Source organism: Polypterus senegalus, chromosome 1, assembly GCF_016835505.1.
Source record: "Polypterus senegalus isolate Bchr_013 chromosome 1, ASM1683550v1, whole genome shotgun sequence".
NCBI lineage: Eukaryota > Metazoa > Chordata > Cladistia > Polypteriformes > Polypteridae > Polypterus > Polypterus senegalus.
In genome coordinates, this window is record NC_053154.1 from 165,374,957 (window position 1) to 165,392,266 (window position 17,310).

At 38.3% G+C, this 17,310-nt stretch overlaps 1 protein-coding gene across 2 annotated transcripts in view; it reads left to right on the forward strand.

The window, feature by feature from the left end:
* Positions 1 to 17,310, forward strand: part of LOC120534455 (alpha-2-macroglobulin-like protein 1) — a 121,681-nt gene that overhangs the window by 57,163 nt on the left and 47,208 nt on the right. The window contains exons 16-19 of one of the 2 annotated variants that reach the window (XM_039762044.1): positions 9,303 to 9,440; positions 10,095 to 10,206; positions 11,306 to 11,399; positions 12,339 to 12,564. In XM_039762044.1, the coding sequence (XP_039617978.1) occupies positions 9,303 to 9,440; positions 10,095 to 10,206; positions 11,306 to 11,399; positions 12,339 to 12,564 (570 nt within the window). The remainder of the gene's footprint in view (positions 1 to 9,302; positions 9,441 to 10,094; positions 10,207 to 11,305; positions 11,400 to 12,338; positions 12,565 to 17,310) is intronic. The other variant, XM_039762053.1, reaches the window with a different exon arrangement.

The window sequence follows — 17,310 nt, forward strand, 5'->3', positions numbered from 1 at the left end:
ATAGATGAACATACACAGGCTTGGTCCGCAATAGAAGTAAAATCCTGAAGTACTTCTTTATATTCCCTGCTTAGTGCCCCAATAAATGCAAGTTATCGCCAATATAATAATAACCCAATTGTGCTTCACTCACTCATAACATGGAACCAATGTGGAAAGAATTTTAAGATGGAGAATTTTTTATCTGTGGCACCTCTGCAAGAGAAGCACCTTTTTCAACCCTCGCAAACATAGGCAGTTTTTAATATCTGGAAAAGATTTGGGATTAAATTGCTTAGAGATCTTTATATAGAAAACATCATTGCATCCTATGAACAATTACCTTCCAAATTTAACTTTCCAGCTACACATTTCTTTCACTATCTTCAAATTAGGAACTTTGTTAAATAGAACCTGCCAAATTTTCCTCATCTCGCATCCTCCTCCATGCTGGAAAAAATATTGCTCAATTTCAAGGACTTAGACAGCATCTCTAAAATATATAAAATTATTTTACAGTCCCTCCCTTTCAAAGATCCAAGAGGACAATGGGAAAACGATCTCTTAATCAATATATCAGAAAAGGAGTGGAAGGTAGCAATGCAGAGAATTCACTGGAGCGGCATATGTGCAAAGCAAACAATTATATCAAAATTATATATCGAGCATTAAAATTGTCCAAAAAGTTTCCAGGGCAAGATCCAACCTGCGAACGCTGCAATCGAGTCCCAGCCTCACTGGGTCACATGTTTTGGGCCTGCACCAAATTAACATCATTTTGGACCAAAATGTTTAAGTGCCTTTCAGACAGCCTTGGTGCCTCAATCCCTCCTAACCCATTAACAGCTGTGTTTGGTGTTCTTCCAGATGAGTTTAAAGTGGAGATGGACAAACAAATTGTGATTGCATTCACTACACTTTTGGCACTCAGACTTATTTTGCTAAACTGGAAGAATCCTAACTCTCCTCTTTTAAGTCAGTGGGAAACCGATGTGTTATACTATTTGAAATTGGAAAAAATGAAATTCTCAGTTAGAGGATCTGTACAGAACTTTTTCAAAACCTGGCAGGATCTAATCAATAGTATTTTAGAATAAGCTCTTAAAGCACCAAAGAAGCAGTTCTCTCCGTATTTGTTTCTCTTCTCCATTCATCTGTATTGGCCTATTAAACTAATCAATTTATGTACAGTATTTTTACAAGCTTTATGTTTTACTCCGTTGGCCATGCTCTCTTTCTCAAGGGTGGGGTACGATTTGTTTTCAATCCTATTTTTTGTAAAAATTGATCTATTTGTATTGAATAATTACAATAAAATTAATAAAATATCAATAAAAAGAAAAACATGCATAGTAATGGTAAACATGATGACAAGCCTACAAAACCAGAGTACAAAATGGTATCTTCAGAATAATAATAAAGTAATGCTAGTATTAATATATACCAAGCTGAAAATTTAAAAAAAAAAAAAGCTATGATTACAACCAGTGCTGTTCATGAACATGCTAAATGAGCAACTTTTCAGTAAACATGCTTGTATTTCTGAATGACTGGTGCTCAAGCAACAGAAGTAGGAATAATAGGCAAAAATTAATAACGCAGCAGGTATCTGGCATGGCTAGCGCTAGCAATCAAATAACACTGTCACTGGTACTGCTGAAGTTAGTTTGTATGAACATTTGAAGGACTTGTATGAACAAAACTATATGCAAAAAAACATACACTTTTTATGCAAATTGTGCCCACTTGGTCTGAAAGATCAAATCCAAACATCAGTCACATATGCAGTGAATTTGAAACAACACATTGAGTTGAAGCAATCGACCAGTCTAGGTAAATATCTGTGAGTGAGACAAGAAAGCATTATTATTATTAATAACATTTTAGATTAAGCTCTTAAAGCACGGAGGAAGCAGATTCTCTCCCTGTTTCTTTTTCTTCGCCATTTATCTTTATCCAGTTATTAATTCATCGATATATTTTACTAGCTTTAAGTTTTACTCTGTTGGCCATGCCCTCTGTCTCAGGGGTGGGGGCTGATTTGTTTTCAATCCTATTTTTGTAAAAATTGATCTGTTTATATGGAATGTTGTGCAATTACAATAAAATCAATAAATTAAAAAAAAAGAAAGCATTAACAAAGCCTTAACAAACCTTTGCTTATGTTTCCATTGACTGGTTCTTTATTCTTAGAGCTTTGGCCTGTGTTGGTTCTTGACATAATTTTGTTCATGCAGGTTAAATAAAATTACATTTGCAGCTACTATATACCTTTAGTGCACCACGTTCACTACATAATAAAAAATTGGTAACACTTTAGTTAAGGTACTGCAAAATAATACTAATTTACTCTTACGTTGCAAGATCATCACAAAGGCTTCTTAGGATCTTTATAAGACTCTCAAAGCATCCATAAAGTGTTTATTGATTTTTACAATGAGACCTTTTAACAAAACCTCACTTGGAGGTGGTCTGAGGTGTCTTAACTGTAACACATTTCTCTTGATATTTAGTATAAGACTTGTGAAGCCTTCATATTAACAAGTTATTTTCCCATCATTTCTAATTGCCACACAGCACAGACATTAATAACCTATCTACTGATGTTTTATAAGCATTATAAAGGCCAAAAGATGCCTTTGCTAAGGTCTTGTTACATATGAGTAATTGAGTTGTTCTGCTTTATGATACATTAAGTGGTATAACATATACTTGCCTTCTGTCAGTGATTCTACAGTATAGTAGTATACAGTTATTCATTTACTTTATGAAGTGGCAGTGATTGGGGGCTGGGGATGGATGGGTAGGAGATGGTTCGACTGAAAAAGGATAGCACAGAGCAGCTAGTTTTAAAAAATAAAAGAAATAAAGAAATGCACATGAATTACTTCAGTTTTGGGACTGTGAACTTAGTTCAAAATTTTAAATTGTGAACCCTGAACATGAACTTGTTAATTTTAATCTGCCTGAACTGAACTTTGAGCTAGCTCATATTAAGTGTGAATATGCACAACAGGGATTACAACAACACTAGTTTCAAAACACCTTTGGAAAAAAAATGGTTTATTTTTATAACATATATCTTTGGTATTCCAAACTCAATCTTAACATGGAGAAAATTGTGTTTAAAGGCCATCGTCCAAGATGTAAGTCCCTGTTTATGGATATCTTAACAGTGATCTTGTTAACATCAAAACTGCATTTCAATAAAATTCAAGTCTGCCCATCTTTTCATAAACATATTTAGAGATGTCTCTAGGTAATTATTAATTAAATTCATTTTAAAAACAGTTTTTGACGTTTTAACATCTAGAACATTGGTCCTGTTTATTAATAGCCATTGTTTCTTTCAAGCAGCAATATTTACGCTTCCAAACTAAACTATTGCAAATTTGATTAAGGTTATTTTTTGAAGTACATTTAATACGAGTGCAATGCATATTAACGAAGATGTATTTGGCTTTTGAACAAAGTACTGATGGGTCTCTTATTAATCATACATTTTTTATTTATGGTTTTTCCCATAATTGGAGCAAAATGTAACTTATTTTTTTCTACTGAACTTTACAAAACAATTCCTAAATATTTTACTATTTCTTTTACTGGGATGTATATATAGCTTCAATGTTTTACTGAAAAATATTACATTTTTGAATATTAAGATTTTTAAAAATCTAAAAATAATATCAAACTGTTACTTGAAATAGATCATTATAGTGTGCCCAATCCCAAATAAATTTGAAATTATTACAGATACATCTACCCTAGATAATGTCTAATTGTGATTCATTATTGTTTTGATGTACAGTAAACGTCCCTTAATTATACTTGTGAATATCACAGCAAATCATTTAAACATAGAATATGGTACCAGTGCTGGAGATACTCCAAGGACAAGATGCTACTGTCAATCACACACTTATAAGATAATCCTATATGTGTATTTTAGCTAAGCCCCTCTGTCCACTTTCAAAACCCAGCATGCCCTTTATTAAAATGTAAGTTGATTGCCATCCTGTGATCTGTCTACATATCTAGAATTCATCCTCTTTTTAGTGAGAGCATCTCATGTATGTTTTTACAGCTTTTTGAAACACCATTATTGTTATGCTGTTCTATTCCTTATATTTTCCTTATTTTTTTCCCAGCATTGCAGTTTACCTATTTAAGGAGTGGTTGTAGAGTTTGTCCACTCCAACAAGTACTTGAGGGTCCACATTAATGACAGGTCGGACTGGTCTCATAACACAGAGGAACTATAAAAGAAAAAGCAGAGCAGGCGCTTCTTCCTTAGGAGGCTGTGTGCCATAAGTCAAGGATATTCCTGTGCAATTTTTCCATTATTCTAGTGTTATTCAGTGAAGTCCTTTATTTTCATCAGGAAAAATCTGTTAACCCTACTCTTTTTTTATGGTTTGACTTTCATGTGATATTATACTCGTCAGATGTTTATGGCTTTATGGGGAGTGTGAAGTCATCTCTTTACTTTATGAAAAAATAATAAGTCATGTAGATACATCCAGGATCCAGGGAAATTCTAAGGACAAGAGTTTTTAGTCTGAGAAGGGATTTGTTGAATTTCTGTAATGGACAAGCAGATCATTGACTAGTCAATGAAAGAAAGGCTGTGATGTTTGGCCTAACTTAGGAGCTAGTAGGGGAAGTGGCATCACAATATGCTGTTTAAACACCCAAAGAAGGCATCTGGAGACTGGAGAAATATGGATAAGGGGAGATGCATTCAGCAGGGTGTACATGCTCCCTGCTTAATTTTTGTTAGAGATTCCAGATTTCACTAAACCAAAGGTGTGTAGATATATATATATTGTGAACCCGGCCCGGACACAGACAGGCGGACATGTTGCTAAAACACCACCACACGTTTATTTACACTATATTTACAATACTGGTCACAAAGACCCCCAGTTCAAAGGTCACTCAGACCCCAGTCACGTGCACAAACACCCCAAACACAGTCCTGGCCTCACAATGCCTTGTCTTCAGCCGCCTCCACAGCTCCTCTGTGCTTCGTCCTTCCACCTCCCGACTCCAGCCTCAAATGAATGGAGACGGCCCCTTTTATATGGTTCCCGGATGAGCCCCAGGTGTTCCCGGCATTCCTCCTCTGACCACGCCCCAGCGTGGCGGAAGTGCCGGCTGTCCTCCCGGCTGCTCTCCGGGCGCCGTCATAAATCTTCCCCCCAGCACTTCCACCACACCAGGTAACAGGTCCCCAAGGCATTGGGGCGCCTCCTGGCGGTGACCACGGGCCCCTACAGGGTAGGGCTTCCATGCCCTGTACCCGTGGCCCCCAAAGCAACCCGGAAGGCAACCCCCACATGATTCAGGGTGGGTGCAGACCCACATCCGGTCCTTCCTGTCGTCCCGGCCGGGTCATGGCCCCTGGCATCCCTGACAATATATATCTATACTAATAAAAGCCAAAGCCCTCACTGACTCACTCACTCACTGACTCATCACTAATTCTCCAACTTCCCGTGTAGCTAGAAAGCTGAAATTTGGCAGGCTTATTCCTTACAGCTTACTTACAAAAGTTAAGCAGGTTTCATTTCGAAATTCTACACGTAACGGTCATAACGGTCAATAACGGTCGATAACGTCCGCCATGTTGAACTTTCTTACTTATGGCCCCATCTTCACGAAATTTGGTAGGCGGCTTCCCTGCGCTAACCGAAACAAATGTACATACTTATTTCGGTGGTATAACGCCACTGTCAGCCGCCATATTGAACTTTCCAACGTCACTAATTCTACAACTTCCCGTGTAGGTAGACGGCTGAAATTTGGCAGGCTCATTCCTTACAGCTTACTTACAAAAGTTAAGCAGATTTCATTTCGAAATTCTACGCGTAACGGTCATAACGGTGAACAACGTCCGCCATTTTGAACTTTATTTACGGCCCCACCTTCACGAAATTTGGTAGGTGGCTTCCCTGAGTTGACCAAAACCAATGTACGTACCTATTTCGGTGGTATTATGCCACTGTCAGCCGCCATATTGAACTTTCAACGTCACTAATTCTCCAACTTCCCATGTAGGTAGAAGGCTGAAATTTGGCAGGCTCATTCCTTACAGCTTACTTACAAAAGTTAAGCAGGTTTCATTTCGAAATTCTACACGTAATGGTCATAACGGTCAACAACATCCGCCATGTTGAACTTTCTTATTTATGGCCTGATCTTCTCGAAATTTGATAGGCGGCTTCCCTGCACTAACCGAAACAAATGTACATACTTATTTCGGTGGTATGATGCCACTGTCGGCCGCCATATTGAACTTTTCAACAGTTTTTGTTTCTTATGGGCCCATCTTCACGAAATTTTGTACACGGGTTCTCAACGCTAACTGAATCCTACTTACGTACATATATACGTCCATAGCCTGCAGCTCGGTCACCGTGTGAGGTGGCGTTGGGTCCCCCATCCCAATGCCTCCCATGTTGTTGGCTACCTGCCTATATAAGACCGTCCGTTGCTCCGGTCTCTACATTCCCTTCCTTGCTTCGCCACGGGATTCAAGTCTCCCTACTGATAACTACAGCTTTTTTGTTTAATCCACGGCTTCTCCGCTGTTTTATTGTTTGTTTATTACAATTATAGTTATTGTATAGGTATTTTACACTTACTTTACATTGCTCAGGTACCCATTTCCTTTATCATTCCAACCCCCATTAACATGTCTATCGAGGTGATCACCATCGATCAAAGAACTGTCACTTACCGAGTGGTTTCCATGCCTGGAGATGGCACCTACCTTTTCCATTGTCTTTGTTACATATTGCACGGCCATATCAGGCTCACTCTTGATATCCGGAGGAACATTGTGTCTTATGTATTGAATGACTGGGACAGGTTTAAGGTGTGGACTGATGACGGTACAGGAGATAATTATACTACACAGGAGCACTAGAAGAGTGAAATGCTTATGCCCTTCATCTATGGTTCTGCATGTGAGTTGATGGCTGCTGCTGAATTGTTTGGTTGTCGCTTTCAAGTGTACCGAAATGGACAAATATTTTACACCTTTCGACAACCGCCGATGCCTCTTAAACATCTTAGATTCACAGGTGACGATTTCAGTAGTGGACACTTTGATGTTTATGAATGTTTAAACTCTCAAAAGCTGGATGTGATTTTATCAATTAAACCGGTTGTGTGCTTACAACGCTTGACAGATGCCGAATGTCACTTCAACACAACAAATCCTGCAAATACTGTCGTAATTGAAACAAACCATGAAACTCAAACCGATTATGACAGCAGCAATCCAAGCTGTGAAATTTGAGACAAGATTATTGTTCACATGGCCAACTGTAAGTTGCATGCTCAAGAGTAAGCTCAGCGCACAGCTTGGTCATGTTACAACCGGAGGGCCGAACTGACAACATGGTATACAAAGAGATCCTTAACAAATAATTATTGGCATATTTTCCCTCAGTTTAAAAAGGTTAAATTTTCTTCTTAATAAAAATTTTAATACAGTACTTCGCCGCTGCGAAGTGCGGGTATTTTGCTATATATATATATATATATATATAGTGGAACAGGACCCGGACACAGACAGACGGACATTGTTCGTTCACCCAACACACGTTTATTAAGACCACCACTGTATACAATATGTACAAACTTTAATGAATGTCCTAGTGCTTCCAGCACCGATCCCTCAAAAGTCCGGGCCTTTCACAGTCTTTTGTGCCTTTCTTCTGGCCGCCTCATTTTATATCAACCCGGATGGGCTCCAGCTGCTTCCCAGCACTCCTCCATGGACATGCCCCCACGTGGCGGAAGTGCCAGATGCGCACCCGGAAGCCCTCCGGGTGTCCCCATTCTTCTTCCCCCCAGCACTACAGGTTGTGGTGGAAGTGCTGGGCTCCAGGGTTCTTCAGGCACCGGGGCACCACCTGGAGGTGGCCATGGGCCCCTACAGGGTGGGGCTTCCAAACCCCCTACCTGAGGCCACCAACAAAACCAGGGCGGTCGCCCCCTCGTGGTTGGGAGGAGGCGCCAGCCCTCCTCCGGTCCCCTTGGGCATCCCGGCTGAGCTCCACCCCCAGTCGCATGCAACAATATATATATACTGTATATATATATATATATATACACTCACCTAAAGCATTATTAGGAACACCATACTAATACTAATACACCATACTGCCTCGACAGTCTGCGGGAGGAATGTTTCCTAAATACGGGCAGGATCGATGTCTTACATCTGTCAATAGGTGAGCTCTAATGTTCAGGGCTGTTGCCAGAGCTTTATACTTTTCTCACAATCTTTGTGTCCAAAATAAGAACATGCATTTCCAAACATGGATACAGTCTCTGGTGGCATAGCTTGAATAGAAATAGCACACCATAACTGTTGACCATAAACTAATCACCAAACCAGGGGATTCACCTACTCTCTTTTCATAGCCTGCCCGAGTAAGTCTCCACATGTCTCTTCCCATCTCCCTGACAGATTGCTTACATGGCAGCAGGGCTTTCGCTCTTTCAGCTGGTTTGCGTGGCTTCAGCTGTATTTATTTATGGCCTCAATTATCTGTTTTAAATAAGATAATGTGTACGGAATAAACCTCACAGATCACAGTGGCACACTGACCTTTGACCTTTGGCTACAGCAGACTATAACAATTTCTTTCTTTATTCTGGTCAGAGCAATAGGAGTCATCACAATAGGACCAAGACAGGTCTCTGGCAGGAGAAGCAGTTCATCATACATACAGGATCACCCTCATTTAGACTGAGGCAATTTATTTTATAGGTTTATTGGGTCTTTATTTTCACATGTAGCCTACTTGGTACAATGAATTTCTTACTGTGCTAATCCACATGCAACACATCACCCCTTTCAAGCACCATGATTAAAGAATATAACAACCTTACCTCAAAACCTTGGTCTTTCTTACCTGAAATATTTTGGAACACATACATCAAACAGGTTTATATATGAAAAAGTTTAATTAACAAACCACACATGAGGAAAACACTAACAATAAACCTTTTTCATTAGCTTTTGCTTGTTATTTTTCTGCCTTCTTCGTATTTTGTATTTAGAGACACAAATCAGCCTAAACAGCTTGCCTTTAGATGGTGAAAAAAAAACACTCAAGGAGAGCAGCTAATGCCAAACAGAAAGTTGTGAAATAAATGTGTGGCACATGGCAGATGTTGGCAAAGCTACATCCCGTATTGACAGGTTCCTCATTTTGATAAACAAACATGCATGGTATAATTATGATCCCTGTGAGCATTTTTCAGTGTATCACTGGGATCTTCTTCTTCTCTTCCTTTTACAGATATACAACTCTCTTCCAAAAAGTAGCAGTGATTACCCTTTTCAACTGTTGGATAATGAACCATACTCCTGTATTCATGTTCGACAAGAAGTTTTTGGTTTATATCGTCAAGGAAAAGATGTTTTTGACATTTTGAAGGTATATGCTGTTTTGCTGCTCTCTTCTATTTTAATTCCTTATATTTTTCTTCACATGTTTTTTTCCAGCACTTGGGTCTACCTCCCACATTCCAGATGTATCTATGTGTGTGTTTGTGTGTGTGTGCTTGAGCATGACCTTCTGTAGACTGACATCTTGTCCAGGGTTGGATCTTGCCAGGTCTTCAATGCAGCCAACTCTCTTTCTATAAATTTGGATTAAGCAGCTTTGGGAATTAGATGAATACTTTCTTTCAGGGTTTTCCCATCAGACATGCAAGTCAAGGATATTCCTACAGTATGTAATACTTCTAGTTCTAGTGTTATTCGGTGGAAACTTTATTTGCTTCAGGAAAAACCTGTTTACACTACTCATTTTTTAAATGTAGGTTTTTATGAGATATATTTTTCAGATATGTATGGCTTTATTGGAAGTGAAAAGCCTTCCATTTATTTTGTGAAGAAATAATAATTAATATAGATATATCTAAAAGTTTTAGGTATGAAAAGGGAATTCTCCAATGTCTGTAGTGAAAAACATTCTGCAACTCACTGAGTCACAGATTTTGCCTTAAACAAGTACAGAAATCTAAAACAGAAAATGTTGATTTCCTGTATTATAATTGCATTTTTTTATTTTTATTTTTCTTTCCAGAGCTTGTGTCTGAAGATATTGACAAATGCTGAAGTGGCAAGACCTGTTCCTTGCTATATCAGTGATAAACCTTTAGCAGACGAAGGTTCTGGTGCAGAAGACGTACCTGATAGTAATGCAGCCATCTATTCATTACTCCATATTGTAATGATATGTAAATAATGCTGTGAAGGAAAGTCCCTTTTGACAAAGATTAAAAAATATGTGACAAATTAAAGTCACAAGAGTTGCAAAAAGTGTTTAGAGTGATTCAAGACCCATTTTGCTATTTTTTTTTTCAAATTGATCTTTTAGCTTCTAAAAGCTTAAAAGTAGGCTGACTCTAGGTGAATGATAGGTCTCAACCTGTCATCTTCTCGTAATATCAGTCTCATTCTTCCAAAATCTGATGAGTGTGTCTGATCTGAAAACATTTTTAAGAACATTACTGGAGCATTCACTGTAAGGCAGTAGACATTCACCTGTTCAGCTGGTTTCAAAAGGTTATGATATGGCAGTTCAAATAATGCTCCAAGTGCTGGTTGACTTTCTGATTTGGGCCATTAGAATCAATATCAGTGTGTCTCTTGCTTGGAGTCAGGAAACCTTTCAAAGCAAGAATTAATTGGTAGCCTCAATTTGATAATTTACAAAGTCTGAAAACTAGGAGATTCCCTACCTTTCAATAAAAATATTAAGTTTTCACCAACTGCAATTTTATCAAGAAAAATGATTGACGGAAGAATACTGGTCTGCAGTCCCAGAAAGTCTAGCAAGGTGTTTTGATGTCCCACTGAAAAAATGACTAATTAAATGGAAACAAGAGCTATTTCATCAAAAAGGATTTTCTTTCTGGATTATCAATTGTGAACTACTATAATTGTTCTGTAGTTATTTGATTTTGTGAAGATACATTTTTAAAGAGAATGGCACATTTTAAGAAACAGGTTAGTGTTGTTGCTCTGGATAATTGAGAAAATGGACAGATGAATGCTATTAGGGTATGGTGGGTTTATAAATACCCTTTTAATCAGATCATTTCTGTTCTTCCAAATCGTTCTTCCAACCGTTTATGACATTTTCCATTTCCCCTGCCTTGATATACAATATTTTACAAACCACTGAAATAAAACTCCTGGCTGAATTTCAAATTTTATAATGAAAGCAATGATGAGAAGACCAATTTCTTTTTTATGATACTTTATATTTCTCTTCTTTCACAAACTGCACAGAAGCTCCTCCTGTAAAAACTCCCAGTCAACCTAAAGTGGAGACAGTCCGCAAGTTCTTTCCCGAGACCTGGATTTGGGATCTTGTTTCAGTAGGGTAAGTAAGGAGAGGAATTGGAGTACAGTGGTAATGGGATAACAGTTGTATTGCTTCCACTGTCACTAACTGAAGGAAAGTGTTATATGTTAGTGATGGAGATCATGTGTAAAAATTAAACTCCAGTAAATGGTAAATATTTGGGAAAATTATGGAGTTTGCCCATTCTGAATAAAAAATGTGTTGTTGAATGAAAAAAATAATAATTTGAAGCAAATATTACAGAGAAAAGTAATGTCAGAGCCAAAGGGCATGCCTACCATAGTAAATGATGATGAGTATGAAGGATACATGACAGTCTTCTTTAAAGAGTAGTGCCATTTTTAGAAATTTTAAATCAAGATGGGACAGAGAGCAACCAATGGAAATAATTATGTTACAATGTAGCACAGCTAAAGAAAAAACTGAATTGTTTTTGTTTTTCTTCAGTGTTATGGCTTGTCTTTCTTTGGAATTGGAAGGTACCAATAGTTTCTAGTTGGGTTCTCATATACTTTTCTAGGCTCCATTGGTTTGTTTACTCTTAAGTTTTGAACTGGAGCACAAGAGACCAAGCTCTAGATCCCACATTCCCAAAAATAAACCACTTATGGTAGACTTGACACAAAGTCATCCAGAGATACCCAAGTGCACAGGCAAGAAGCTTTGTACTGGATATTTAATTTTAAAAGAAGAGAACTTACATGTGAGTTTTAAGTTGGGATTAATAAAGTATCTATCTATCTATCTATCTATCTATCTATCTATCTATCTATCTATCTATCTATCTATCTATCTATCTGTCTATCTATCTAAGTGATTCTGAGAAAACATTTCCTTTGATATATGCTTAATGATTTTCTGCTACCTCAACAGTAAAGCAGAAGAAGAATGCACAACCCAAGCACAGTTGCTTTTTTTCCTGGGTTCATGTGTCATTTTTTCTTGTTTACTTTATAGTGAAACGGGTTCCCTTGACCTTCATCGCACTGTCCCAGACTCCATCACTGAATGGCAGGCAGATGCCTTTTGCACCTCTCCAGAGGGCTTCGGTCTTGCCCCTCCCACATTTCTGACCGTCTTCCAGCCTTTTTTTGTGGAACTCACTTTGCCATATTCAGTGGTCCGTGGCGAGGAATTTAACCTGAAGGCTAGCGTTTTCAACTACCTTGCCACCTGCATAATGGTGACCTATTTTCTTTATTCTAATTACTTTTTTATTAATATTTTGAGAGTGTGTCTGTTTCCTTTTTAAATGCATGCATAAGGATTTTATAGATCAGTGAATGGCATAGGTACTGACTTCTTATTGGAGCTGCAAAAAAATCATAAACTACAATAAGAATTCTATTTGCTGACAGTCAGTAGCTTACCATTATTAACACTTATGCTTGAGTTCAGAGATTTGTCATGGGAATTGAAATATTCAGCAGCAGAAGACCGCTGTAATGCTTTTATTTAAAAGAAGCTTTAAAACTTTTCACACATTTGAGGAGCCTGGATTACAGTACATGATAGAGTCAGAATTGTGTATACTTGCTGAAAAGTATTGTTGCTACTTTGCAGGGTTTTTTTTTCTTTTATAGTGAACATTCATGCTATTTCAAATAATAACAACATCAAACTAAATTCTAATCTTTAGACTTGTATTTGCTATGTTTCATTTTCAGAAAACAAAATCGGAAACCACAACAATAACAATAATAAAAGTAATCCTCCAACCAGTGTAGCTTATAATGCATAGATGCACCAAAAATCTACATAATAACATGACTGTAACATTAGACTTCAAATGAATTGCTAAATCAGATAACATCTCCCAAATGAGCTTAAATTGCAACTTGCGTTACAGCTACAAATATCATCTTTTGTTGTTCGCTATTATCTTTGAATTGATTGTTTGCACTCTTGACTCTCACTAAAAAAATTCTATAGTCATTTGAAAAACTCTGACATTGTGCATTGAGTGGATGATAATGTTGTGTTCTCTGCATATGCTGGCATGGACAGAGTAAACAGGAGTCACTTGGTGAGTGTTTAAAATTGATGATTATACTTAGATTTCATTGAATTTTGCAATTAGTCAGTTTCTTTTATGAGCATAAATTAAATTTATATTGCTATGGTTTACTTGTTTGCTTTGATAGGATTATGATTTTGCTGTCACCGTCACTGTAAGCTACAGGCTACACTGACACATCAAGCACATTCCACCTTTAGTAGCATATAAACTCAAACACATCTGGTATGGATATTTCAGCTCAGTTTCACCAGCATGTGCCTTCTCTAGCATCACTTTAGGATTGAGGGGGCAATTAATTGACTCAATGCCCTTATATACGGTGCCTATGGTGGCTGATAATTCAAACAAAAAGATGACCTGCACACCATCTCTGCCCATTTTCTAATTTTTAAAGCCTTTCTGGCAGTTACTAGTTGTTTCATTTAATTAATACATATGTGACATTTTGTAGTATGGACTATGAAATGTCAAATGTGTACTACAAGAATGATATCCCAGTTCTAATTGAAAGTGTGCCATTATTTCTAAAAAATTATCCAGTGCTGACCATTATATCAAGTTATTTGTCCAATCTCATTAATTGGATTGAAATCTGCTGATCAAAGAGGCCACTAGAATTTTCTGTCTTGTTTTGGATAGTCTAGCCTTGATTCACAATATATATACTATGTTATGAGTAATTTGCTGAGACTTTACATTATTTAGGGCGCCAACCCAGCCACAACCCCATTTAATAATAATAAGATGTCCAAACAAAGCAAAAGAATCTCGTGATCCTTGCACATCTCACAAACAATTTGATGGACAGTTCTGCTTCAATGTATCACTCAGGTCAAAAAATGGGCTCTGGGCTTTCGGGAAGGTGGGGCACTTCTGATGTCCGGCATGGGCGAGCTAAGTGTTATGACCAGGCGACAACTCCGCATTGTGGAGAGACATGGGTAGCAGCAGTGCCCACTCCAGATCACTGTTGGTATTATTGACTTTAGAAAGTCCTCAAGCGTACATGTATACATTGGATATTATTACTATTTTCCTATACATATTATTTATGATTTATTATTTATTTATTAATCTATACATTTTATTTTCTGCAGAACTCAAAACAAAACTTGATACAATCTTTCTGTCTGTTAACAATCTTATCAGGTCATTGTCTACCATTTGTCTACTTGCATGTCCCGCCCTACTTACAAACAATTTCTCGGAGACACTTTAACATCCCGCAAGACAAGGAAGTGAGACAAAAGGACAGCTGCAAGCCAGTAGCTGATCTGTCTGCATCTCCTTAGTGTGCGTTCAGCCCCCCCTTCACAACGCGTGCGGCAGTGATGCAAAGTAGCGGGTGTGAAGCATGCCCCCAGGGGGGGTTTGGTTGGGAAGTGAGTGAGCGAAGCGAGTAGGGGCAAAGCCCCCAAGTATATGTGTATATATATATATATATATATATATATTTATATATATATATATAAACTGCTCAAAAAAATTAAAAGAACACTTTGAAAACAAATCAGATCTCAATGGGAAAAAGAAATCCTCCTGGATATCTATACTGATATAGACTGGGTAATGTGTTAGGAACGAAAGGATGCCACATTGTTTGTTGGAAATGAAAATGATCAACCTACAGAGAGCCCTGAATTCAAAGACGCCCCAAAAATCAGAGTGAAAAAATTATGTGGCAGGCTAGTCCATTTTTCCAAAAATTAATTGCAGCAACTCAAAATTGTACGCAGCACTTTGTATGGCCCCTGTGTTCTTGTATACATGCCTGACAACATCGGTGCATGCTTCTAATGAGATGACAGATGGTGTTGTGGGGGATCTCCTCCCAGATCTGGACCAGGGCATCACTGAGCTCCTGGACAGTCTGAGGTGCAACCTGGTGGCATTGGATGGACCAAAACATAATGTCCTAGAGGTGTTCTATTGGACTTAGGTCAGGAAAGTGTGGTGGCCAGTCAATGGTATCAATTCCTTCATCCTCCAGGAACTGCCTGCATACTCTCACCACATGAGGCCAGGAATTGTCGTGCACCAGGAGCCACTGTACCAGCATAGGGTCTGACAATGGGTCCAAGGATTTCATCCTGATACCTAATGGCAGCCAAGGTGCCTTTGTCAAGCCTGTAGCGGTCTGTGTGACCCTCCATGGATATGCCTCCCCAGACAATCATTAACCCACCACCAAACTGCTCATGCTGAATGATGTTACAGGCAGCATAATGTTCTCCATGGCTTCTCCAGACCCTTTCACTTCTGTCACGTGCTCAGGGTGAACCTGCTCTCATCTGTAAAAAGCACAGGGCACCAGTGGTGCATCTGCCAATTCTGGTATTCTATGGCGAATGCCAATCGAGCTGCATGCTGCTGGGCAGTGAGCTCAGGGCCCATCTTTCTGGTTGTTTGGTCAGAGACATTCACACCAGTGGCCTGCTGGAGGTCATTTTGTAGGGCTCTGGCAGTGCTCATCCTGTTCCTCCTTGCCCAAAGGAGCAGATACTGGTCCTGCTGTTGGGTTATGGACCTTCTATGGCCCTCTCCAGCTCTCCTAGAGTAACTGCTTGTCTCCTAGAATCTCCTCCATGCCCTTGAGACTGTGCAGGGAGACACAGCAAACCTTCTGGCAATGACACGTATTGATGTGCCATCCTGGAGAAGTTGGACTACCTGTGCAACCTCTGTAGGGTCCAGGTATCGCCTCATGCTACCAGTAGCGACACTGACTGTAGCCAAATGCAAAACTAGTGAAGAAACAGTCAGAAAAGATGAGGAGGGAAAAATGTCAGTGGCCTCCATCTGTTAAACCATTCCTGTTTTGGGGGTCATCTCATTGTTGCCCCTCTAGTGCATCTGTTGTTAATTTCATTAACACCACAGCAGCTGAAACTGATTAACAACCCCTCTGCTACTTAACTGACCAGATTAATATCCCATAAGTTTCATTGACTTTATGCTATACTCTGATTAAAAGTGTTCCTTTAATTTTTTGATATATATATATATATATATATATATATATATATATATATATATATATATATATATATATATATATATATATATATATATATATATATATATATATATATATATATATACATATACAGGGTGTCCATAAAGTCAGTGTGCAATTTAAAATGTTTGAATCTGTAAAAAGGATTAGAAAGAAAAAACACTTACATTTTTATTGTTCTCTTTGATTTTCAAGATGTCCACCATCATTACTAATACAAAGGGTAATACGATTCTGTAGTTCTCGGAAAACATTTTCAAGCTAATTTTCAGTAATACCAGCAATCACATCAGTTATCCTAGCTTGCAAGTCTTCTAAAGATCGAGGTTTCAAGATTTAAGAGGATTTATTGTCATTTCATCCATATACAGTAGTACAGCATACAGTGAAATGAAACAACGTTCCTCCTGGACCATGGTGCTACATTGAACACAGGACAACGAAGAATCCACGACACATAATATATAACAAGGTGCATATATAAGAAGGTGCATGTGAGTCAAATGTGCAAACATGTGCAACATTGCAGAGCAGAACATATACAGTATATCAGATATCAGATTTCCAAACCAGACAGTGATGCAGTTGCTCAGGATGCTCTCTATGGTTCCTCTGTAGAATGTTGTTAGAATAGCTGTCCTCATAAAAAGAAATGCAATGGAGTCAAATCTAGTGAACCTGGAAGCCAAGAAAATGGTCCACCTCTTCCAATCCATCTAGGGAATTTCTCATTTAGAAACTGTCTAACATGCAAAGCAAAGTGACAAGGAGCACCATCTTATTGAAACACTGTATTCCCAATCAGTCTTAATTGTTCAAGTTGAGGAGTAAAGTAATTTTGCAGCATTTCTAAATAGCTATCACCATTAACAACACGCCCTTCAAAAATGAAT